At 45.7% G+C, this 26,120-nt stretch overlaps 1 protein-coding gene across 50 annotated transcripts in view; it reads left to right on the top strand.

The window, feature by feature from the left end:
* robo2 (roundabout, axon guidance receptor, homolog 2 (Drosophila)) overlaps nucleotides 1-26,120 on the top strand; it is a 1,006,048-nt gene that overhangs the window by 814,818 nt on the left and 165,110 nt on the right. For all 50 annotated transcript variants that reach the window (XM_059650119.1, XM_059650114.1, XM_048540457.2 and 47 more), the window contains 2 exons: nucleotides 4,864-4,988; nucleotides 19,712-19,883. In XM_059650119.1, coding sequence (XP_059506102.1) covers nucleotides 4,864-4,988; nucleotides 19,712-19,883 — 297 coding nt within the window. The remainder of the gene's footprint in view (nucleotides 1-4,863; nucleotides 4,989-19,711; nucleotides 19,884-26,120) is intronic.

Raw genomic sequence — 26,120 nt, 5'->3', positions numbered from 1 at the left:
TCTGCAGCTCCCCACGACCCCCACATCTAGCCCTGAAGAAGGGTAACACCCAAAACATTGACTGATCCTTCCCTCCAGATGCTGCCTGGCCTGCTGTGTTCTTCCAACCTCCTGTCTGTCTACCTTCATCCCCCCTTTACGTGGCTTGGTGCCAAATTTGTATCCAATAACACTCCCGGAAAACACCTTGGAAGTGTGTCACAGCTTTAAAGTTGCTATTTGAATGCAAGTTTTTGCTAGAATTCTGTATGACAACAAGGGGCTGAATTCTTTTTATGGCTTTTCAGCAAGGAAAGAGGCCCCTGAGCTCGGACCTTACAGGTTTCTGAGATAATGTTGGGATCAACTTAGATTATTGCTGAAAATGTAATTACAACAACAGGTCTCATTCAGATTAGCATAAGGTAAATGGAGACATGTTATTAGCAATCTCTGGTATACACCATAATCAACCCTATTAACTTTAGTTAGAGTGACACAGGCAATGTTCTTGGTGCTTTTTAGAAGTAACCAGACGCTGCAATGTGGGGCTGAGGTCGTCGTGAGTGAGTAAATAGGTCAGGCACAGCCCCAGAGTGAAGAGACAACCCATTAGAACTGAGAATGAGGAGGAATTTCCTCAATCAGTGGGTGTGGAAATCATTGCTGCAAAAGGCTACGGAGGACAAATTGTTGTTCTTGATGAGTAAGTAGATAAAGAGTACGGGGAGACGGCAGGAGAACGGGGATTTGGAATATATCAGCCATGAGCAAATAGCAGAGCAGTCTATGGGGGCGAATAGCCTAATTCTGCTCCTATATTTTGCAATGTTATGGGCTAAATGGCCTCTAAATCCCTAATTGCCAAACAAGTCTTTTGAAGGACATTAGACTCTTTGTTTTAAGACCAAGGACAGAGCAGAACAGAATACCTTGCACCCAGTATGTTACAGGATAGGATCAGAATGTGAGATTGAGCAGGAATTTCCCAGTGGCTGGGAGTCTTGCTGGTTTCTCACTGTGGAGGGTCAGCAAAGTGGGAAAAAGAAGGAAAGTGGAGTTGAGCCTGATCAGATCAGCCACAATTTCATTCAATAGCAGGGCAGACTCGATGGGCTGAATGGCCATCTTCTGCTGCTACACTTCATTGCCTTTTCAGATGTCAGTTTAACTCTGAACTTCAGAGATGACATGATCAAAAGAGATAGATTTAACAGAGTGTCTTAAAGGTGGCATGTTGTGATATTTCAAAATTGTAAATCAATGGTGGAGTGAAGCAAATTGGGATTGTGTGTCTGTCTATTTGTGTGTGTATATGTGCACGTGTATGTGTACGAGTCGGTACACATGTTGTGCGTATGTGCGTACGCATGTGTGTGTGTGCATGTGTCTGTATACATATGTGTGTGCTTGTGCCTATGTACATTTGTGTGTATATGCATGTGTGTTTGTGACTGTGCATCTGCATACATGCATATGCATCTGTATACCTGTGTGTTCATGTGTGTATGTTTTTGTGTATTTATGTGTTTGTGTGAGAGAGAGAAAGAGTCAGGGAGCCTGAGTGCGTGTATGCATGAGTCATGTGTGTGTGTGTGTGCATGAGGCGTGTGTGCATGAGGTGTGTGTGCGTGTGTGTGTGTGTTTTGAGTGTGTATGCATGAGTTGTGTGTGTGTGTGTGTGTGTGTGTGTGTGTGTGCATGAGGTGTGTGTGCATGAGGTGTGTGTGCATGAGATGTGTGTGTGTGCATGAGTTTGTGTGTGTGTGTGTGTGCATGAGTTGTGTGTGTGTGTGTGTGTGCGTGCGTGCGTGCATGAGTTGTGTGTGTGTGTGTGTGCGTGCGTGCGTGCATGAGTTGTGTGTGTGTGTGCATGAGTTGTGTGTGTGTGTGCATGAGTTGTGTGTGTGTGCATGAGTTTGTGTGTGTGTGTATGCATGAGTTGTGTGTGTGTGTGTGTGTGTGTGTGTGCGTGTGTATGCATGAGTTGTGTGTGTGCATGAGTTGTGTGTGTGTGTGTGTGTGCATGAGTTGTGTGTGTGTGTGTGTGTGCATGACTTGTGTGTGTGTGTGCATGACTTGTGTGTGTGTGTGTATGAGTTTGTGTGTGTGCATGAGTTGTGCGTGTGTGTGTGTGTGTGTGTGCATGAGTTGTGTGTGTGTGTGTGCATGACGTGTGTGTGTATGAGTTGTGTGTGTGTGTGCATGACGTGTGTGTGTATGAGTTTGTGTGTGTGTGTGTGTATATGTATGATTTGTGTGTGTGTATGTATGAGTTGTGTGTGTGTGTGTGTGTGTGTATGCATGAGTTGTGTGTGTGTGTATGCATAAGTTGTGTGTGTGTGTGTGTATGCATGAGTTGTGTGTGTGTGTATGCATGAGTTGTGTGTGTATGCATGAGGTGTGCGTGTGTGTGTATGCATGAGGTGCGTGTGTGTATGCATGAGTTGTGTGTGTGTGTATGCATGAGTTGTGTGTGTATGCATGAGGTGTGCGTGTGTGTGTATGCATGAGGTGCGTGTGTGTATGCATGAGGTGCGTGTGTGTATGCATGAGTTGTGTGTGTGTATGCATGAGGTGTGTGTGTGTGTATGCATGAGGTGTGTGTGTGTGTGTGCGTGCATGAGGTGTGTGTGTGTGTGTTTTGTGTGTGTGCATAATTAGTGTATGTGTGAGCAACAGAACAATGAGTGTTGTGTTCACACACATGCACATGTGCGCCGGTGTGCACGTGTGTGTGTTTGTGTGTGTGTGTGTGTTTGTGTGTGTGTGTTACTCTCAGTGGCACAATATTTTGGTAACATAACCATCTGAGCTCCAATTTGGGTGAAGTCTCCATTCAACTGTCCAAGAGTGAGATTCAGTTCTGAGCAAGTAACAAGGAGAGGGAAATCTGAGAAGTGGAGAATGACACAAAGGAGATGAAAGGATAAGTGAGAAATAAAATGCTATGTGCTACTTTGTGCCTTGTGGCTGTTTGTGCATTTACTGCTCTGGAAGTAAAGGTGAACGTGGAATGTGTTAACATCGTGTGTGTCCCAAAGTGTCTCTCCTCCAAGCTGACTTGATGTGCCTCCAGTCACGTCTGATCCTGCTATTCCTTGCAACCGTGTTGTTACCTTTGAGCAAAGCTGAGCTTCTCCCTTGCTGAATGTGGCATCTCTTGACAGAAATCCAAGCTCATTTAGTAACCCATGATAAGATTGTCCCAGATCCTTAATGCGCTGAATTGCTAAGATAGTCTGGGCGGCCCAGTATTTAATTGCCTTCTCTCTCTCTCTCTCTCTCTCTGCCCATGCTTGCTTGGCTTCAGCTATCACTGAGCTTAATTCAGATGCTTGTGCGTGGCTCTGTGTGAATATGTTTTATCAGCCTCGCCCATGCATGCTGGGCCCTGCACATTATTTTAGATTGTGCTGAACTATCGTGTTTTGATAACATTAACAGAAGCAGTGGGTGACTTGGCATGAGTGTTGGGGATGTGGACTGGGACCAATTTGTGCTTTGAATTTCTGCATGTTGTAATCCAGTCTTTTTTTCCAGGGATTTTGCAGATCCTGGCGAGTTTTCTGCATTTTTATTGTCGTTATTCTGTGTGTATAAATCAAAGCACTTCTGCAGCTAATGCTCACATCATCCATTTGTTAACCCTGCATATATTACAAAGGGAATTTCACCATCAGGGACCCCTTTTATAGAGGGAATCTCCCCATCAGGAACCCCTTTTATAGAGAGAGGTTCCCAGCAGGGACCATTTTTACAGATTCAGTCTCCCCATCAGGGACCAGTCTGCCCATCAGGGACTCCTTTTATTGAGAGAGTTTTATGGTGTTTGTGCAGTCCCAATCATTTTGATAATGACCATGAATTTTCAATATAATTTGATAGTTAGAGTCCTGAGACATACCGTACTTTCAACATGATGCACTGATAGACGCTGAGAATCCAACAATGTGTAGATGATGGGTTAACAAGCTCCAGTTTTTGAAAGAGCACTGACTGTCATACGCTGACATTCCTGTATTTCTGCTGATGGTAATCCAGCCCTTATGCTCTGTTAGATTGAGCAAATGATGTCAGCCACATCAGGCTGTTAATGTGACCAGCATTAACTGAACAAACTGAAAGATAAACAAAGGATGTTAAGGAGACATTATCTGTAACTGACTGTAACAAGCCCTGAGATTAAGGAAGAGATCAGCTTGGGTTCGTGCTTCTTCTGATTATTTCCCAGTGATCCCTGTATGAGAGAAAGAGAAATCAGCCAGGGCTCCTGCTCCTGATCACTGCCCTCTGATCCATTTTGGAAAGTGGAGACAGTAAGGCCTGCGGATGCTGGATGTCAGAGTCAAACAGCTGTGGAGCTGGAAAAGCGCAGCAGGTCAGACAGCATCCATGGAGCGGGGAAGTCAATATTTTGGGCCAAAACCCTTGGTTGATAGTCCTTACAAAGGGTCCCCTCCAATGCTGTCTGACCTGCTGTGCTTTTGCAACTCCACATTTAGGGACTCCATTTTGGAAAGTATTGGCCGATAGGTGAAGGTGGAAGTCGCTCACAGGACCCTAAATGAATAAGTTGGCTCCCAAATGGAGAAGGCCATTGAGCTAGGAATGAGTGACAAGTAGGATTCAGTCAGGTACGCAAATCCTGACTTCTGGGAATGTGTGTGGGGAGGATATAGAATAAAATAAACGCCACAAAAATTGCACATCAATGAATCACCTTTCTGAAAGGCGAGACAGCGGGTCGACTCAATAAATCTTTGCATGTAAATGTGAGGAAGCTCCTTTGGCTTCTGACAGCGAAGTGGAAAGCTTTCTGCAAAGGCACTCACCCTGTTCTCTGCTTTCTGACATGCCGTCTGCTTGGACCACCCCCTCCAGCTGCCCCCCAGTTTGTGGTGAGGCCGAGAGACCAGATCGTGGCTCAAGGACGGACAGTCACCTTCCCCTGTGAGACCAAAGGAAACCCTCAGCCTGCAGTCTTCTGGCAGAAAGAAGGAAGCCAGGTGAGTGCCCCTTCAGGTGTCTGACTCATCAACAACTTGCATTTATGTCGCACCTTTAGGACCAGCCGGCCAATTCCTGAGAGACGGTTGTCCTATCAGGTGAGAGCAAATAGAATGACTTTTTCTTGTGGGATGGCTGGAAGAATGAAAGGTGGGATTAAAATGTGTAAAATTCTTGGAAGGCTCAACCTAGAAAATAATCAAGGTGAGAAGCCGCACAACACCGAGTTATAGCCCATAAGGTTTATTTAAAATCACAAGCTTTTGAAGCACTGCCCCTTTGTCACCTGAAGGTACCTCACATCAGAGAAAATAATCAACAAGGCTCATGGAATGCTAGCCTTTATATCTTGAATGACTAGAGTATAAGGATGAAAAGTTATACACCAATATATAAAACGCTGGTTCGAGCCTACGGGGTGTACTGTGACCAGATGGGGCTTGGGAGGGATATATTGGCCTTGGAAGAAATGCAACATAGGTTTACAAGAATGATCCCTGGACTTCAAAGGTAAGTTATGAGGAGAGATTGTACATATTCAGCCTGTTTTCCTAGAATTTAGAAGGTTCGCGGTGTTCTGATCGAAGTCTTCAAGAGAAACCAAAAATGACAGGGCAGATAAAGATAAAATATTTCCACTTGTTGGGAATGCTAGAATTAGATGGACATAGTCTGAGAATTAAGGCCAGACTGTTCAGGGGAGATCAGAGATAATGGTTCTCTGATGAAGGGTCGAGGCCCGAAACGTCAGCTTTTGTGCTCCTGAGATGCTGCTTGGCCTGCTGTGTTCATCCAGCTACATACTTTGTTCAGGGGAGATGTTAGAAAGCACTTCCACACACAAAGGATGGGCAAGGTTTGCAACTGTTTTCCTCAAATGGCAGGGGCTGCTGGATCAGTTGTTAGTTATAAATTTGAGAAAGATAGAGTTTTGTTAAAGAAAGGTATTACCGGATATGGGCCAGAGTCAGGTGTGTAGAGAGTTAGGTCACAGGTCAGCCATGATCTCATTAAATAGCGGAGCAAGCTCAGGGGTTGAATAGCCTCCTCCTGTTCCCATGAATTGGAAAGTACTTACAGGCTGTTTCACACAGGCTTCAAAGCCTGAAGCTGGAGACTGAGGATGATCCGAGACAACCTGTTCCGATATTATTTTCTGCACTCATGGGATACAGGCTTCGCTGCCTACCAACATTAATTGTGCATTGTGAAGTTGCTGCTCTTGTGAAGGCTATGGGGAGCCGTATTGTGACGCACCTTTGGAGTAGCTGGGACTTGAATTTGGGCATCTGGATGTAGGGGTACTACCAGTGAGCCACAAGGGCCATTCCTAATTACAGGCTGTAATCTCAGATTTCAGTACTAAGGTCAGAAGGATTCTCTTTAATCAAAGGGCTGTGGACTTTTGGAAATCTTGGCACCAGAGAACCATGGATATTGACATTAAGTATATTCAAAACTAAGCTCGATAGATTCCTGGCCATTTAGGAGATTAAATGAGACATATTGGGAACTGCAGATGCTGGAGAATGCAAGATAACAAAGTGTGGAGCTGGATGAACACAGCAGGCCAAGCAGCATCTCAGAAGCACAAAAGCTGATGAAGCTTTTCTGATGAAAGGTCTAGGCCCGAAACGTCAGCTTTTGTGCTCCTAAGACACTGCTTGGCCTGCTGTGTTCATCCAGCTCCACACTTTGTTGTCAAGGAGATTAAATGTCAGGGGATAAGGGGGAGCTGAGGTAGAAAATTAGCCATGCTCTTACTGAATGGCAGAGCATTGATGGTGTGCACCTGATGTTGTTAATATTCTTGTGTAAAATGTCCTCAGACACTTTACACGAGCATTTTCAACAAATTGTGATGTTGGGCTGCTGAGGCAGATATTAGGACAGGTGTTAATACCGAAGGGGTGCTGCACAAAGATTTGCTTAAGATATTAAATTGAGACTGCATTTCCCCTGTGGGTGGATGTCAAAGATCCCACAGCAACTATTTTTGATAAAAAGCAGGGCGGTTCTATATTCATTAATGAGAAGAGGATGTCACTGGCTCAGCAGCATTTATTGTCCATCTCTAATTGCCCAGAGGGCAGTTCAGAGTCAACCACATTGATGTGGGTCTGGAGTCTCATGTAGGCCAGACCCGGTAAGGATGGCAGTTTCCTTCCCTAAAGGACATCAGTGAACCAGATGGGTTTTTAGCCAACAATTGACTCACGGTCATCATTGGTTCCTTCATTCCAGATATTTATTGAATTCAAATTCCACCATCTGCCATGGCAGGATTCGATCCTGGGTCCTAGAATGTTATCCGGGTGTCCATATTAACAGGCCAGCAATAATACCACTAGGCCATCAGGGTTTAAGTGAAGATTTGTAGCTTGGGTGGCTGGTGGTAGATGTTGATGTTCCGGAAGCTTCACAGGAAACTCCACGGAACTGAGGATGGTAGCGAGTAATGGAAGAATATGTCTGCTAAAAAAACCTCCCATCTCGGCGAACACACCAACATCTACAACCACTAGGCCTTCTCAGTGTCCAGGACTCAATAAACCGAACTAAAATCAGATTAATTAACCTCATTTCACATTGTTGTGTTTTTTTGAGTGTGGAATGGCTGTGAGCATATTGGCTGCTTCATTTTCTACATTTTTGAAAATGTTTGTTCATGGGATGTCAGGAAGATTCAACCACTTTGCTTTGGGTCTAGAGACGCTGATTGGCCAGACAGGGTAAGGAAGGCAAATTTTCTGAGTGAATCAGCTGGGTTTTTACAACACTTGACAGCGGCTATATGGCCACTATCACACAGGCATTTTATTTCACACCTTTCTTCTTTTTAAAATTATGAAATTCAAATTCTCCTCTCGGCAATGGTGAAGTTAGAACCCATGCCCCAGAGCATTAGATAGAGCCAGTGTATTGCTGGACCAGTGACTGTGCCACCACCACACCAACCTCTCTCATTATGCCTGCAACTACATTTAAAGTACTGAATTGGCTGTGAAGCACGCAGGGACTCTCCGACAAAATAAATAATTGGCTGAATCATCAGAATTAGATTGCTACAGGAGTAGGACAGTCTTGCTGCAATTTTATAGGGCTTTGGTGAGATCTCACCTGGAGTACTGTCTGTGGTTTCGGTCTCCTTATCTGAGAAAGGAAGTTCTGGCAATAGAATAGTGCAGCGAAACTTTACCAGACTAATTCCTGGAATGGCAGGACTGATAAATGAAGAGATACTGGGTTGGTGAGGACTATATTCACTGGAGATTAGAGGAATGAAGTGGAGAGGGTTCTCACAGAAACCAGTAAAATTCTAACAGGACTAGACAGAGCAAACACAAGAAGGATGTTCCCGATATAACAAAGTGTGGAGCTTTGGAGAGTCCAGAACCAGGGCTAGCAGCCCAAGGACATGAAATAGGCCATTTAGGACTGGGATGAGGAGAAATGTCTTCACCCAGAGAATAGTGAGCCTACCACAGAAAAGAATTTAGATAAAAACATTGAGTGTTTTCAAGAAAGAGTTAGATATAGTTCTTAGTGCAAAACAGATCAAATGGGGAGAAAGTGGGAACAGAGGAATTAGTTGGATGATCAACCATGATCATATTGAATGGTGGAGCAGGCTGAAAGGGTAGAATGGCCTAATCCTGCATCTATTTTCTATGTTTGAGAACACTCAACATCACCAGTGTTCTAGCATGTTGCAAGTCAAGTTCATTAATGCAGAAGGCTGAGTCAATATACTTTCCTAGAGCTGAGCTGTGCTCTCTCAATCCTTTATCAGCTCCTGTGATAATCAGCTCACATAATCTCAACATGAAGCAATCAAAGATGCCCAAAGATTATTTCTCTGCAACTGAGACATGAAAAGATTTTGTGTTTGTTACTACTTTGAAAAGAAATGGAGCTTTGAGAGTATGTACTTTTTTCTGATAGACTAAATAAGGGTAACTGTTTTCAGTGATAGGTGAGTCAGGATGGGGCAGGGAACAAAGAAAAGCCAATGTGGGAGATTTGTGTATGTTATGGCCTGGAATGCACTGCCTGAAAATGTAGTGGAAGCAAATCCAATTGTAATTTTCAAGGGGAAGACTGATAAATTCCGAAAATAAAATCGCTGCTATGGAAAAGAAGACAGGATTTGATAGTTGATCAACAGAGTTTATGCAGGTACCAAAAGCCAAATGTTCTTCTGTAAATTCCTATGGAATGATTACTTATAATCAGAGGAAGAGTCTATTTCAGTCAAGCACTCGCTTTGCTGTTCTTCTGCTGATGGCAGTGTCTTGGGTGCACTATTGTTGCATGGAATGCAGCAGGCTCAAAGGGCTGAATGGCCTACTCCTGTTCCTATTTTATGTGGGTATCCATCACCACCAATCCTGACCTCATAATCCCTAACAGCAGTGCAGGTGTACCTATACCATGGACTGCACTAGTACAATAGGGTGGCTCACTGCCAACCTCTCAAGGGCATTTAGCTGTGAACAATAAATGCTGACCCATTCAGTGATGCCCACAGACCACCATGAGTAATTTTTAACATATCCAACCTCTGCTCCCTGGAGCCAGTCAGCAGGTAAGGTGTAGGGGACCCCAGGCAGATACTTTGCTCTTTCTATACCGAGGGACACTGAAGCCCATTGTTGGTCCTCTGATTGCTGTCTTCCTTCACTTCCCTCCTGACCATGTGTCACCCAAAACCCACCCATAAGGAGAGAGGGAACCCTATCCCCAGGCCATGGAAGCACAGGCTTCATGCCCCAGCCGGGTGTGCTTGTTTCCTCTGAGTCATCAGAGAATGTTTTTTGCTCATTTCTTCAATTTCACCTACCACTTGGGATCCATCACACAGAGATAGTGTAAAAGAGTCAAGGGATGGAAGCCAAGCCTTGAATTTCTACAGCACCTTACGCTGTCCGAAAGCTTTGGCATAAGATCAAACGTAAGAACAAGGAGCAGGGGTAGGCCATTCAGCCCCTTCAAGCCTGCTATACTCTTTAATATAACCATAGCTGATCTCATCTCCACTTTCCTGCCCATTCTCCATAACCCTTCAACTCATTACTCATGAAAAAACTGTCTATCTCCTCCTTAAATTTGCTCAATATCCGAGCATCCACTGAACTCTGTGGGAGTGAATTCTACAAACTCATAACCCTTTGGGAGAAGTAATTCCTCCACATCTCTGTTTTAAATCTGCCACCCCTTATCCTAAAGTTGTGACCTCTCTTTCTAGATTGCCCCACATGTGGAAGCATCCTCTCTACGTCTACTTTATCAACCCCCTTCAGCATCTTCTCTTGCTCAATTAAATCTCTTCTCATTCTTTTAACCTCCAATGAGAGCTAAGCTGTTTCATCTGTCTTCATTGACAAACCCGTCATCTCTGGAATCATTCGAGTGGACCTGTGAACTACTTCCAATGTAATCACATCCTTCCTCAAGTAAGGGAACAAAAATTGTTTACAGTACTCCAGATGAGGTCTCACCAATGCCTTGTACTTTGCAGAAGCACTTCCTACTTGGAAATGAAATAATTCCACAGAGGCCGGTATCCATCGCCAAGCCATCCTTTATTTACACGTGAACAGTCCTCGAAGTTGGTCCTGTCTCATTCAGAGTCAGAATGACAATATTGCTGACACCTCCCTTTTAATCTGACAGCCAGGGCTCCCTGATTGGACTGGATTAACAGCCCTAATCAAAGAACTCATATTCTTTGAGGACCCATTGGCTAACCTCACTACAGTATACTTCCACAGCTTTTGTAAGACAATTGCAGAGCAAAATAACAGCCCTGTACAGATAGAGGAGGACCTTCGGTGGTTTGATGACCAAAGTGTAGATCAGCTTAGTGCCGAAAGCACGGGGTTTGAGCCTCATTCTGGTTGAAGTACACCCACTCCCCCAGCTTTTTTGGCAATGATTACGAAAGGCCCTTCTTTCATGAGAGTTTGCACAGTGTGTGACCCCAGAAGTAGCAAGGTGGTTGTAACCAGCTGAGTCAACTTTTGTGCTCCTGAGATGCTGCTTGACCTGCTGTGTTCATCCAGCTCCACTTTGTTATCTTACATTTTAGTAATGCTGGCTTTGTTATAAATAACGCCTTAGACACTGGGGCGAGTGGCCTCCCATTGTTCAAGACAATCATTTCAGATTGTTCAAATCTGTCAAAGAGGGCACGATGCATCTCGTTTCAAATCACATCAGAAAGGCAGCACTCTCGGGGAAGCGCTCCCTCAGACTCATAGCAGGAGCATTCTTAGGCTTGGTTTAAGGACTTGACAGGGTAGATGTGGAAAGGTTGTTTCTCCTTGTGGGACCAGAGGGTGTAATCTCAGAATAAGGTGTCACCTATTTAAGACGGAGATGAGGAGGATTTTCTTCCGTCAGAGGGAAGAGAATCTTTGGAGTTCTTTGCTGCAGAGGGCTGTCAAGGCATTGTATGTTCAAGGCTGAGAGAGACAGGTTTATAATCCACAAAGGAATCAAGATTTATAGGGAAAGGGCAGGAAAGTGGAATTGTGGATGATCACATCAGCCGCAATCTCATTGAATGGTTTACTTCTGCTCCTACATCTTATGGGCCTTTCTGACTGCATAGTGCACCACACAGACTTCACACTGAGTGAGAAGTGACAGGCATTACTCGCTGACACACAGACAACACCATTCTTAGCTTGTGTATTGATGCCTTATAGTTGAGCAGTTAACAAATGGGGAATAAAGTCAATGTTGCCAGTCTTTGTGCTCCCTTCCCTGCTCACCTCATCAGCAGCACTAAGAAGTTACATTTACATAGCACCTTTCAGGTTATTAAGCGCCCCAAGGTGCTTCAGAGAAGCAAGTATTTATCATACAAAGATAATGGGAACTGCAGATGCTGGAGAATTCCAAGATAATAAAACGTGAGGCAGGATGAACACAGCAGGCCAAGCAGCATCTCAGGAGCACAAAAGCTGACGTTTCGGGCCTGGACCCTTCATCAGAGAGGGGGATGGGGAGAGGGAACTGGAATAAATAGGGAGAGAGGGGGAGGCGGACCGAAGATGGAGAGTAAAGAAGATAGGTGGAGAGGAGAGTATAGGTGAGGAGGTCGGGAGGGGATAGGTCAGTCCAGGGAAGACGGACAGGTCGAGAAGGTGGGATGAGGTTAGTAGGTAGATGGGGGTGCGGCTTGGGGTGGGAGGAAGGGATGGGTGAGAGGAAGAACCGGTTAGGGAGGCAGAGACAGGTTGGACTGGTTTTGGGATGCACTGGGTTGGGGGGAAGAGCTGGGCTGTTTGTATGGTGCAGTGGGGGGAGGGGACGAACTGGGCTGGTAGGGGAAGGGGAGATTTTGAAACTGGTGAAGTCCACATTGATACCATTAGGCTGCAGGGTTCCCAAGCAGAATATGAGTTGCTGTTCCTGCAACCTTCGGGTGGCATCATTGTGGCAGTGCAGGAGGCCCATGATGGACATGTCATCTAGAGAATGGGAGGGGGAGTGGAAATGGTTTGCGACTGGGAGGTGCAGTTGTTTGTTGCGAACTGAGCGAAGGTGTTCTGCAAAGCGGTCTCCAAGCCTCCGCTTGGTTTCCCCAATGTGGAGGAAGCCACACTGGGTACAATGGATGCAGTATACCACATTGGCAGATGTGCAGGTGAACCTCTGCTTAATGTGGAATGTCATCTTGGAGCCTGGGATAGGGGTGAGGGAGGAGGTGTGGGGGCAAGTGTAGCATTTCCTGCGGTTGCAGGGGAAGGTGCCGGGTGTGGTGGGGTTGGAGGGCAGTGTGGAGCATAAGGGAGTCACGGAGAGAGTGGTCTCTCCGGAAAGCAGACAGGGGTGGGGATGGAAAAATGTCTTGGGTGGTGGGGTTGGATTGTAAATGGCGGAAGTGTCGGAGGATGATGCGTTGTATCCGGAGGTTGGTAGGGTGGTGTGTGAGAACGAGGGGGATCCTCTTAGGGCGGTTGTGGCGGGGGCGGGGTGTGAGGGATGTGTCGCGGGAAATACGGGAGACGCGGTCAAGGGCGTTCTCGATCACTGTCGGGGGAAAGTTGCGGTCCTTGAAGAACTTGGACATCTGGGATGTGCGGGAGTGGAATGTCTTATCGTGGGAGCAGATGCAGCGGAGGCGAAGGAATTGGGAATAGGGGATGGAATTTTTGCAGGAGGGTGGGTGGGAGTAGGTGTATTCTAGGTAGCTGTGGGAGTCGGTGGGCTTGAAATGGACATCAGTTACAAGCTGGTTGCCTGAGATGGAGGCATCTCCTATCCCCTCCCTACCTCCCCACCTATACTCTCTCCACCTATCTTCTTTACTCTCCATCTTCGGTCCGCCTCCCCCTCTCTCCCTATTTATTCCAGTTCCCTCTCCCCATCCCCCTCTCTGATGAAGGGTCTAGGCCCGAAACGTCAGCTTTTGTGCTCCTGAGATGCTGCTTGGCCTGCTGTGTTCATGCAGCCTCACATTTTACTATCTATTTATCATACAAAACTTTGCCATCAAGCCACTCTAGAAGCTACTACAGGAAATTGGAACAGGAGTAAGCCAGTGAGCCCCTTGACCCTGTTTCACCATTTAATATGACCATGGCTGATCTGTGGCCCAACTCCACAGACCTACCTTTGGCCCATATCCTGTAATACCTTTGCTTAACAAATATGTGTCTATTTCTGACTTAAATCTAACAGTTAATCCGGCATCCCCTGCCGTTTGTGGCAGACAGTTCCACATATCTCCCACCCTTTGTGTGCAGAAGTGCTTCCTAACATCTCTCCTGATTGATTTGGCCCTAATTCTCAGACTATACCTCCTAGCTCTAGAATCCCCAACCAGTGGAGATAGTTTATCTACCCTGTCTTTTCCTGTTAATCTCTTGAAGAATTCAATAAGATCATCCCTTAACCTTCTAAATTCTAGAGCAAACAGGCCTAATTTGTACAACCTTCCCATATAACAACCCTAAAGACCAGGTACTATTCTTGTAAACCCATGTTGTACTCCCTCCAAGGCCAATATATTCTTCTGGTGGGGACTGGAAAGCTTGAACGGGGTAGTTTTCTAAGGTGTGGTCAAGCTAATCTGATGTTGGCAGACCTTATCACACAGGCTCTGTCATTGCCCTTTTAAGAACATCAAGAGTTAATCATTCATCCAGACAGCTTTTACTGCGGGGATGTAATGAGAATAGATGGAGTGTGGACACTATGTTTTTCAGAGTGGGATTGCGACCACTTAATAGAGGGTGAGCTGATAACCATACCGCCAAATAATGCAAGGTTAAGCATAATTTGTAGAACATAAGAGACATCATTTGTTAGCTGCAATGAGGACTAATGGCATCATCCTTGAATCTATCAGAGTGGACAATCCATCATCGGCTAATAAAAGTATGCACCTCTTAATTAAGTGGTGACATAATTTAAGGGAGTGGAAAAATTGCAGACTGCCTAATTGAAGAGCGTTAATTTGCTACTGTGACCTCCTGTGAAAGGGGGTGAACATTTCAGGCTGTAACAGGCAAGATCAAAGAATCGCTGGGCCAGCAGACATCATTTGCCTAGCGCCCAGGGTTAAACAATCCAGTCCTAAGCCCCGTCTGTACTGGCCCCCAAATCCCTCGCAGTTCCAATTGCATCAATTTTAACGTGCTTTTCTGGGACCCTTCACTTTATCTGTGATTTCCTCCAGTCTTACCACGTTACAATTCTGACTACTCTTGTACCCCTGAAGTTCTTTGTTCTAGCACCAAAGGCCTTGCTTTCAGTTGCCTGGACCAATTGTCGTTTGTGGAATTCCCTCACTCAAACTCTCCACCTTACTGCTTCTCTCTCTCTCAATCCATCTCTCTCTCTCTATATGTCTTCCTTTCCTTCTCTCTATCTCCCTCTTTGTCTCTGTCCCGCTATCTTAGTCTATCTCGCTCTCTCTCTGTCTTCATCTCTCTACAGATCCCACTCTCTCTTTATCTATCGCCCCCTCTCACTTTCTCTCTCTCTGCAGCCCCCCCGCCCAATCTTGCACTCTCTCTCCTTATCTCATCTTTCTCTATCTATTTTTGTCTCTCTATCTATCTCCATTTCCCTATATATCTCACTCTCTCTCTCTATCTATCTCCCTCTCCTTCTTTCTCTCTCTGCCTTGATGACACTTCCACAAGCCTGTCTCTCGGACCAAGAATTTGTGTGTTTTCCTAATGCCTGTTTGGGGAAAGTGATGTCAAAGCAGTCAGTGGTCCGGTGAGCCCCAGGTCAATGTTCTAGGGGGATGGGTTCAAATCCCACCAAGGCAGATGGTGAAATTTGAAGTCAGGAAACAGAAGTTAGTTTAAATGAAAACATCGTTATTGCTGTAAAAACCTATTTTGTTCACTTACGTCCTTCAGGGAAGGAATTCTGCCACTCTCAGCTGAAGAGTCCAAGCCCACAGTAATATAGTTGATTCTCAATTGTCCTTTGGGTAATTAGGGATCAACAAGACCCATTAAATAATTAAAAATGACATGGCTTTCCGTGTTAAATTTTCTTCAATAACACTCTGGTATAGCTCCTACAGATGGTTGAGAGCATTAATGATGACCGATAGCTACATCTTACAGAGTGCGAGGATTTGCAATGAACTTCCTAGGGGTCATTAACTCATCAATGAATTTACGCAAAATCTCTGAAAATTACCACAAACTCGTGAGATGAGGGAGTGCAGGTAGTGAACCTGCCTGGAGCTCTCTACCACAGAAGGCTGGGGAGTGCCAGTCACTGAATATATTCAAGAAAGGTGTAGTCAAGGTTGTTGACTCTCAACTGTCCCCTGTCACTTTGGAATGGGCAATAAATACTGGCCTGGCCAGTGATGTCCATGTCCAGTGAATAAATAACAAAAAAGAGCTACATATATTTTTGGACTTTAACGCATTAAGGGGTATGCAGCCAAAACAGGAATGTGACATTCAGGCAGAGGTTCAGCCATGATCACATTGAATGGAGGGACAGGCTTGAATAGCTGAATGACCTGCTTATGTTGCTAGTTTATATGAAGTCAGTGGGATTCAAAATTTGTAATGAAAGAGAAAACTTGCATTTATGTAGCACCTTTTACAACATCAGATAATCCAAAGATTGTAAAAAGGTATTTGTTTGAAGTACAGACATGGTTGTAATGTAGAGAGGTGTGGCCACTGATTTTGATACAGCAAGACCACTCCCCAAAGCGACAATGATGACAGATCACCGATTTCAGTGATATTGACTGAGGGCCTAGCAAGAGCACCATGAAGAGCCTTAGCTGCCCTTCTGCGAATGCTATGGAATCTTTCATACCTAATGGAGAGGACAAACCTGGACTCAGTCTAGTGCCTCGTCCAAACAGATGGCAATTTCCCCTCCTCAGTACTGCACTGTGTACCCCACACTGGAGCGTGCACTCATGCCTCTCATGTGAAATTTGGGGACCCATGATCTTCTACTACATTGTAGTGCTGAGTCCTGGCCAACACCAGAACCAGCTGATCAGGTGTACCGTTTAAAACACATAACTAGGCCCCAGAGTATTGGTGTTGAGGTATGAGGAACCATGCAGGAAGAGTTTTGATTTTATTCCATGCTGTAATTCTTAGGTGACAAAATATCTTACCGAGCCACTCTGTCATCCCCATTTCTCTACTTGAACTTGATGTTCCTGGAGTTAAGAATTCAAGGTCATCGGAATGGAAACAAGTCAAATTTTTGAGGGGTTTGGCAAGCCTAATGTGGACAACTCAATTCAGAATGTTCAGAGTAAATCCAGAGCCAAGAGATCAGTTACTGTGGACCAAAGGACACAATTTAAAAATAAGGGGTAGGCCATTTAGAACAGAGTTGATTAAAAACTTCTTCACCCAGAGAGTGGTGGATATATGGAATGCTCTGCCCCAGAAGGCAGTGGAGGCCAAGTCTCTGGATACTTTCAAGAAAGAGATAGACAGAGCTCTTAAAGATAGAGGAATCAAAGGTTATGGGGATAAGGCAGGAACAGGATACTGATTGTGGATGATCAGCCATGATCATAATGAATAGTGGTGCTGGCTCGAAGGGCAGAATGGCCGACTCCCGCACCTATTGTCTATTGTCTATTGACTGAGATGAGGAGAATTTCCTTCAATTCCAAATGTTGGGAACATTTAGAAATCTCAACCCCAAAGGATTGTGGATGCTTTCTCATTGAGTCTGCTGCTGTAGGTCTAGAGGACACTGGTGAGACCACATCTACAGTACTGGTCACTCTACTTACAAAAATATAGAAGCAGTTTAGAGAAGATTTACTTGCCCAGTACCTGGAATGAGCGGAGTGCCTCATGAGGAAAGGCTAGACAGGCTGGGCCTGTACCCTGTGGATTTTAGAAGAGTCAGAGGAGACTTAGTTGAAACATCTAAGATCCGGAGGGGAGTTGACTGGGTGGATGTTGTAAGGATGTTTCTTGTTGTGGAAGAATCTAGAACTAGGGGGTCACACAGTTTAAAAATAAGGGGCTGCCTGTTTAAACGGAGATGAGGAAACATTTTTTTACTCTTGTGAGTTTTTGGAATTCTCTTCCTCAAAAGCCTGAGGTGGATAGACCCTTGATTCCCAAGGGGATGGAACATTATCGAAGGTAATGCAGGAATGTAGGGTTGAGGTTAAAATCAGATTAACTGGTGGAGCGGGCTTGAAGAGCTGAGTGACCGCACACTTGTTTCTCGTTTGTACATTCGACATAGAGATGCGTGAATTTTTTGTAACAAAGAGAATTAAGGAATATGGGGAAAGTGTGAGGAAATAGATTTGATCAGGTGATCAGTGACGGAATTGTTATCGTGCAAAAGAAGGCCATTTGGTCCATTGTGCCCGCACTGTTTTGATCCCCAAATGCCATTCTCCTGCCTTTTCCCCACATCTCTGCATAGCATTTCAATCCAAATAACCAACCAGTGTAACAAAGTGTGAGTTGCAGGAACACAGCAGGCCAGGCAGCATCGGAGCAGCAGGAAAGTTGATGTTTTGGGTTGGGACCCTTCTTCAGAAAAAAACAGCATTACTTTATTAAGATAACAAAGTGTGAAGCTGGATGAACACAGCAGGCCAAGCAGCATCTCAGGAGCACAAAAGCTGACGTTTCGGGCCTAGGCCCTTCATCAGAGAGGGGGATGGGGTGAGGATTCTGGAATAAATAGGGAGAGAGGGGGAGGCGAACCGAAGATGGAGAGAAAAGAAGATAGGTGGAGAGGAGAGTATAGGTGGGGAGGTAGGGAGGGAATAGGTCAGTCCAGGGAAGATGGATAGGTCAAGGAGGTGGGATGAGGTTCGTAGGTAGGAAATGGAGGTGCGGCTTGGGGTGGGAGGAAGGGATGGGTGAGAGGAAGAACAGGTCGGGGAAGCGGAGACAGGCTGGACCGGTTTTGGGATGCAGTGGGGGGAGGGGACGAGCTGGGCTGGTTTTGGGATGCAGTGGGGGAAGCAGAGATTTTGAAGCTTGTGAAGTCCACATTGATACCATTGGGCTGCAGGGTTCCCAAGCGGAATATGAGTTGCTGTTCCTGCAACCTTTGGGTGGCATCATTGTGGCACTGCAGGTGGCCCAGGATGGACATGCCGTCTGAGGAATGGGAGGGGGAGTTGAAATGGCTTGCGACTGGGAGGTGCAGTTGTTTATTGCGAACCAAGTGGAGGTGTTCTCCGCTTGGTTTCCCCAAAGTAGAGAAAGTCACACGGGGTACAATGGATACAGTATACTACATTGGCAGATGTGCAGGTGAATATCTGCTTAATATGGAAAGTCATCTTGGGGCCTGGGATGGGGGTGAGGGATGAGGTGTGGGGGCAAGTGTAGCATTTCCTGCGGTTGCAGGGGAAGGTGCTGGGTGTGGTGGGGTTGGAGGGGAGTGTGGAGCAGACAAGGGAGTCATGGAGAGAGTGGTCTCTCCGGAAGGCAGACAAGGGTGGGGATGGAAAGATGGCTGGGAGGTGGGATCGGATTGTAGATGGCGGAAGTGTCAGAGGATGATGCGTTGTATCCGGAGGTTGGTGGGGTGGAATGTGAGAACAAGGGGGATCCTCTTGGGGTGGTTGTGGTGGCGGCGGGGTGTGAGGGATGTGTTGCGGGAAATGCAGGAGATGCGGTCAAGGGCGTTCTCGACCACTGTGGGGGGAAAGTTGCGGTCCTTGAAGAACGTGGACATCTGGGATGTGCGGGAGTGGAATGCCTCATCCTGGGAGCAGATGCGGCGGAGACGGAGGAATTGGGAATAGGGGATGGAATTTTTGCAGGAGGGTGGGTGGGAGGAGGTGTATTCTAGGTAGCTGTGGGAGTCGTTGGGATTGAAATGGACATCAGTTTCTAGCTGGTTGCCTGAGATGGAGACTGAGAGGTCCAGGAAGGTGAGGGATGTGCTGGAGATGGCCCAGGTGAACTTGAGGTTGGGGTGGAAGGTGTTGGTGAAGTGGATGAACTGTTCGAGCTCCTCTGGGGAGCAAGAGGCGGCACCGATACAGTCATCAATGTAAGGGAGGAAGAGGTGGGGTTTGGGGCCTGTGTAGGTGCGGAAGAGGGACTGTTTCACGTAACCTGCAAAGAGGCAGGCATAGTTTGGGCTTTTATTACCCTGTTCTATTTTGATATTCCTGAAGGCATGTTCTCTTGGTGAGTGTGTGAATGATGTTGGACGGCCTGCAATGAATTTCATTGGGTTCTTTTCTTCTTCACTCTAGAACCTACTGTTTCCGAATCAGCCACCCCAGCCTTCCAGTAGATTTGCCGTCTCCTCGACTGGTGACCTCACCATTACCAACATTCAGAGGTCTGATGCTGGCTATTACATCTGTCAGGCCTTGACTGTGGCAGGAAGCATTCTTGCCAAGGCTCAGCTGGAGGTCACAGACGGTAAGCAAGGGATGTCAAAAAGGCAACCTGAACCTAACAGGTCGTGCAAACGGTCAAATGTCCAAACTGAGAATTTCCCTGCTGCACTGATGCTGCCTGGCCTGCTGTGTTCATCTAGTTGAGGGGAAAGGGGGAACAAGCGGGGGGAAAGGGACATGGTATTGTTGAGCCTAGCAGTGAGCTCTTCCCCCTACACAGATCAGTCGGCAGAGTGGACAACAACAATTCACATTTCAAAAGGCTACAGAGGGGTTGAGCAGGTGGTTTTGTGAAGAAGGTTCATGGTATTATCACGAGACTTTTAATCTAGTGGCCAGCGTAATGTTCCAGGAACCTGGGCTCAAATCCTGCCATGGTAGTTGGTAGAAATTGAATTCAATTTTTAAAAATAAAATCTGCAATTGAGAATTTTATGATGACCTTGAAACTATTGTTAATTGTTGGGAAAACCCATACAGTTCACTGATGTCCTGCCATCCTTCCATAGTCTGGCCTACATCTGACTCCAGGCCCATAGCAAACTGGTTGCTCGCTGAACTGCCCTCTGGGCAATTAGGGATGGGCATTAAATGCTGCTCGAGCCAGCCACGCCCTCACCCAATGATTGATTGAAAAATTTAAGGACCTTTCTCCATAGATCAAGAGAAGTAAAGCAGGCACCTGACTAAGGTTTTTAAGAAGTGAGAGATTTCAATGGGACATTTCTTTGCATTTTGTGTGTGTGTGTACCTGTGCATGCATGTGCATGCTTACTTATGTTTATCTGTTTTATCTGAAAGTGTGAGTAATCTTGCGTTTGAGTATGTGTATTTATGTACGCAAGGAGCAGAACTCGGCCACTCAGCTGGTTAAGTTTGCTCCTTCATTTCATAAGATCATGGCTGATCAACACTTCAGTTCCTTTTAACCACCTACATCCCTGTAACCTTGTATGCCAATTGTAATCAGACATGTATCTCTTCAAAATCTGAAACAAAACCAGAAACTGCTGGAAAAGCTCAGCAAATCTGGCAACATCTGTGGAGACAAACCAGAGTTAGTATTAACTGACCCTTCCTTACAACTCATTGGAACAGATGTAACAGAGATCGAGGAATGGGGAGAATGGAATAGAGTCTTTATAGGAAGTGGGGTCTGAGGAGTTATGGTCCAGGTAACAGCGGGAGTCAGTGGGTTTGTGGTGAATATGGGTGGCAGCCTGTCCCAGAAATGGAGACAGAAATGTTGAGGATGTGAAGGGAAGAGCCAGAGATGGACCAGATGAAAGTGAGAGCAGGGTAGAAATCGGAAGCAAAGTTGATTAACTTTTCCAACTCTGGATGAGAGATGGAGGCAGCTTCGATGATAACATCAATGTAACAGAGAAAGAGGTGTGGGTGGGGCCTGAATTAGAAACCAAAAGAACTTTGGATTTTGTAAATCAGAGACAAAACAGAAATTGTTGGAAAAACTCTGCAGGTCTGGCAGCGTCTGTGGGCAGAAATGAGAGTTAACATTTCAGGTCGAGTGACCCTTCCTCTGCTCTTGGGACTGGAATATGAATGGAACAAGGAATGTTCCATGTGCCCCACAAAGAGACAGGCATAACTGGGCCCCATGCGGGTACCCATGGCCATCCTTTGACTTGAAGCAAATAAGAGGAGTTAAAAGAGAAAAGGTGAGGTCCAGCTTGGCCAAGCAGAGGAGGTTGGTGGTGTATGGGGACTGTTCAGGCCTCCAGGAAGAAGCAGAGAGCCATGTGACCATCCCGTGGGGGATGGACATGTAAAGGGATCACACATCCACGATAAGGAGGAGGCAGCTAGAGCTCACAAACTGGAAGCTCTGAAACTGGTGTAGAGTGTCAGAGGTATTGCCGATATGAATGGGAGGGGACCAGACCAGGGAGAAAAGACCGAGTCAAGGTAGAAAGAGATGAGTTCTGTGAGGCAGGAGCAGGCAGAAACAATGGGTCTAAAGTAGGGTCCAGACCCGAAACGTCAGCTTTCCTGCTGCTCTGATGCTGCCTGGCCTGCTGTGTTCATCCAGCTCCACACCTCTACACCTCAGATTCTCCAGCATCGGCAGCTCCTACTGTCTCAGAAACAGTGGGTCTGCCTGGGTGGTCTGGTTTGTAGACCTTTGGAAGGAGGTAGAAATGAGCTGTATGGAGCTGGGAACTATCCGTTTGGAGACAACTGGGGGGAGATCACCAGATGACGTGAGTTTGGTGGCTGTCATTGACACAATGGCCTGATGTTCCATCATGGGGTCATTGTGAGAGTAAGGAGGAGATATCTTTTTTTTTCCTTTATTCATTCACAGGATGAGGGTGTTGCTGGCCAGGCAGCATTTATTGTCCATCCCTCTTTGCCCAGAGGGAAGTTAAGAATCAACCACGTTGCTGTGGGTCTGGAGTCACATGTAGGCCAGACCAGGTAAGGATGACAGTTCCCTTCCCTAAAGGACATTATTGAACCAGATGGGTTTTTCCTACAATCGACAATGGATTCGCGGTCATCATTAGATTGTTAATTCCAGATATTTTATTGAATTCAAATTTCACCATCTGCCATAGCGGGATTCGAGCCAGTGTCCCCAGAACATTATCTGGGTCCCTGGATTAACAGTCCAGCAATAATAAAACTAGGCCATTGCCTCCCCTGAGAGTAGGTGCTCAACCTCTGTAATGTAGAGGTCAGTGCACCAGACTACAGCAGCATCACCTTTATTGGCAGGCTCAATAACAAAGGCAGGGTTAGAGTCCAAGAGCACAGAGTGCAGTCAGTTCCCAAGAGATTAGGTTGGAATTGGTAGGTGAGGCGGAGGGTGGGGCCAGAGGAATTGAGGTGCCATTGTGATGTTGACAGTTCTCAATGGACAGGTCGAATGCAGATAAACAGCCAGAGGGAGGGGCCCAGGTGGAGGGACAGTGTTGTGACTGGGCGAAGGGGCCTGTAGGACGGGGAGAGGACTTTTTTCCAAAGAAATGGGCATGGAGGTGAAGACAGTGGAAGAAGAGTTCAATGTCATGCCGTGCCTGAAATTCATTGAGGTGGGGACACAGAGGGATAAAATTGTTTCTGATTTATAGCATCTGCTGTTCCTTTGGCTTTTCTTCAAAAACTGAGCCTCCTCATCCCTCTGGGGGAAGGAATTCCAAAGATTCATCACCCTTTGAGCCAATTCAGATGATCCTCAGGATGGAGGGAGTTGTTAGCAAAAGCTAAACAGGTTGGGACTCTACTCGCTGTAGTTTAGAAGAATGAGAGGTGATCTCATTGAAAAACATGTCAGACTCTTAAGAGACTTGACAGGGTAAATGCTGAGAGGATGATTCTCCTCTTGGGAGAGTTGAGGACCAGAGGGCATTGTCTTAGAATAAAGGGGCACCAATTTAAGACTGAAATGAGGAGGAATTACTTCTCTCAGAGGGTGAGGGTGTTTAAAACTCTTTATCACAGAGAGCTGTGGGGGCAGAGTCCTTGTATATATTTGAGGCTGAGATTCTTGATCAGTTGGGGAATCAAGAGTTATGGGGAAAGGGCAGGAATGTGGTCATGAGGGATGTCGGATCAGCCATGATCCTATTGAATGGATCATGGAGCAGGCTCGAGGGGCCAAATGATCTTCTCCTGCTCCTATTTCTTTGGTGTTATGGTCTGATTAAAAAAACAGTTTCTTCACCTCAGCCCAGATTTTCACAAATATGCATATACATTTGTGTTCTTATTTGGTATGTACATGTATATTCTATAAGCTTTGTGGTACGATGGATGGAGTCCCTGCTTCTGAACGAGCAGTCTTAGGTACAAGCCAAGAGTTGACAGCTGAGGAAGGTGTGTTTATATTGTGACCATCACGTACCGATGGCAGGCAGTAAGAGCAGGAGAGATTGAGGTGGTGGAAACAATGTTGGAAATGTGGAAATATAGAAAACAGGAGCAGGTGGAGGCCATTCAACCCTTTGGGGGTAGTAGACTGATCGTCCAACTCAGTCCCCAGTTCCCACTTTCTCTTGTTCCCTTTAGCCACACCACCATCACTATTACTCGCTCCAGACCACAACATACATGCAGGTTTGCATGTTGCCTTTATGCGAGTATGTGTGAATTTGACATCGCGTGGGAGACTGGAGAAAGTGCGTTCGAGAAGGTGTCAAACACATTGAAAAATTTCTGAGTTTGAATGATTGAAGGCATTACTAAAGTCCCCAGACACTCATCTGTTTTCTACTTCAAACATTGCAGTCTGGCCCATGTGGGCTGGTAAATTGTACATTGGACTCATCAGTCAGCTTACAGAACACATCATATCAGGGAACACATAAGACTCCCTCATCTTAAGGGACAACCTTAGAAAGAGGTGTGTGAGAGAGCACTTCTGAATACATATATAAGTGTGTATCTTCATGAGCTTTTGACTTCTAGCTGTGCATGTGAAGTGAAAGACATAGTGATGGACAAGAGATCAGAATTAGATGAGTGCCAAGACATTGAGGGGTTGTCCATCTGAAAGAGATTACAGAGATTGGAGGGGCAAGGATTTGGCAGGAGTTTGAAACAAAGACAAGGATTTTAATATTAAGAAAAACCAAAAGAACTGCAGATGCTGTAAATCAAGATCAAAAACAAAGTTTCTGGAAAAGCTCAGCAGGTCTGGCAGCATCTGTGGAGGAGAAAACAGAGTTAATGTTTCAGGTCCGGTGACCCTTCCTCAGAAAGCAGACGTGAAACATTAACTCTGTTTTCTCCTTCTCAGATGCTGCCAGATGTGTTGAGCTTTTCCAGCAACTTTGTTTTACTATTAAGATGTCAGTGATTGGGAGAACAGGGATTACTGGGAATAGGACCTGTTAGGGTCTTGAAAGAAATTTTGAACTCATTTGAGAAACTGCTTGCACATCAGGAGGGAGGATGTGTCGGGTCATTTTGGTGGATCAGTCTTCCCTAACAAATGTGGGATCTAGTAAAAACCGAGTCAGTGTATGAGAGTACAATGCTGAGCAGAACTCAAGCTTTCTTTCCACTGTCTCTGAAAAATTGTAAACACTTGTAAGCAAATTAGAAAGGAAGTGGAAAGAACTCTGCACAAGCCCAGAAGATTCATTTCTGACGACTAACTGTCAGCATCTTACAGAATGAATAAATGGAACAGAACATAGAAAGTTGGGGACATGATTTTGTTGTCAGCCAGAATGGACAGGCCAACATTAGGTCAAACAGTCAGAGAGCAACATTTTCACAACAGATGTGTTCAGACAAGACAGAAAAAGTAATTTTTTTTGCCCTTATGGCCTGTCTCCCACTGTTTGTCGTCATCCTGGAGATGGCCCTTAGTCCCTAGAAAATTCAGACCAATGCCAGAAGGATGGTCGCACTGAAAGGGTTTTGCTGATTGGAAGACTGTGAAGTGATCTCCAGAGCAAGAGAAGTGGCAAGGCATTAAAAAGTATGAAAGAATGTGGGAGCTAAGAGACTGAAAGGACACGTGAGAGGGACTGAGACAACCAAACTGCTTTTTAAGTGTGCAAGTGTGTTCACACTGGAGTGCGTGAAAGATCTGTGACTCCAAACGTAACTGAACTTGTTTGTATTGGCGAGAGAAGGGAGACGGGTTCCATACAACCTACAGTGACAGGTAAACAATGCCACCTGTGCACTAATCTCACATCAGAGCCAGGCCATTCAGGATGGCTGCGACAAAGCACTTTTGCTCACAAAGGGCAGTGGAAATCTGGAACCCCCTCCTGTTAACCAGATCCAAGCCAGATGCTGAAGTCTGAAACGAATGGTGATCTTTCTCCTTGAAAGTTGGTTTGTGTACAGAATGCAGTCTTACAGATCTCTGACTCCTAACTACTAACCTATTGTCCTGGCAGACTCTTAAGAGTAACTCTTAAACCAAATGCAACCAAACTGGGACTAAGGATCATTGTCAGGAAGACGACAAACAGTAGGAAATGAACCACAATGGCAAAAATAGTTACTTTTACCGTCTTGTCTGAAGATATTTTTTATGAAAGTATTTCTGTCTGACTGTTTGACCTAATCTTGGCCTATCCGTCCTGACACATAATAAACTCAGATAATAAAATGTGAGGCTGGATGAACACAGCAGGCCAAGCAGCATCTCAGGAGCACAAAAGCTGACGTTTCAGGCCTAGACCCTTCATCAGAGAACTCTCTGATGAAGGGTCTAGGCCCGAAACGTCAGCTTTTGTGCTCCTGAGATGCTGCTTGGCCTGCTGTGTTCATC

The sequence above is a fragment of the Stegostoma tigrinum genome, chromosome 12 (assembly GCF_030684315.1).
Source record: "Stegostoma tigrinum isolate sSteTig4 chromosome 12, sSteTig4.hap1, whole genome shotgun sequence".
NCBI classification, from domain to species: Eukaryota; Metazoa; Chordata; class Chondrichthyes; order Orectolobiformes; family Stegostomatidae; genus Stegostoma; species Stegostoma tigrinum.
This window is presented reverse-complemented; position numbering and strand designations above follow the sequence as displayed.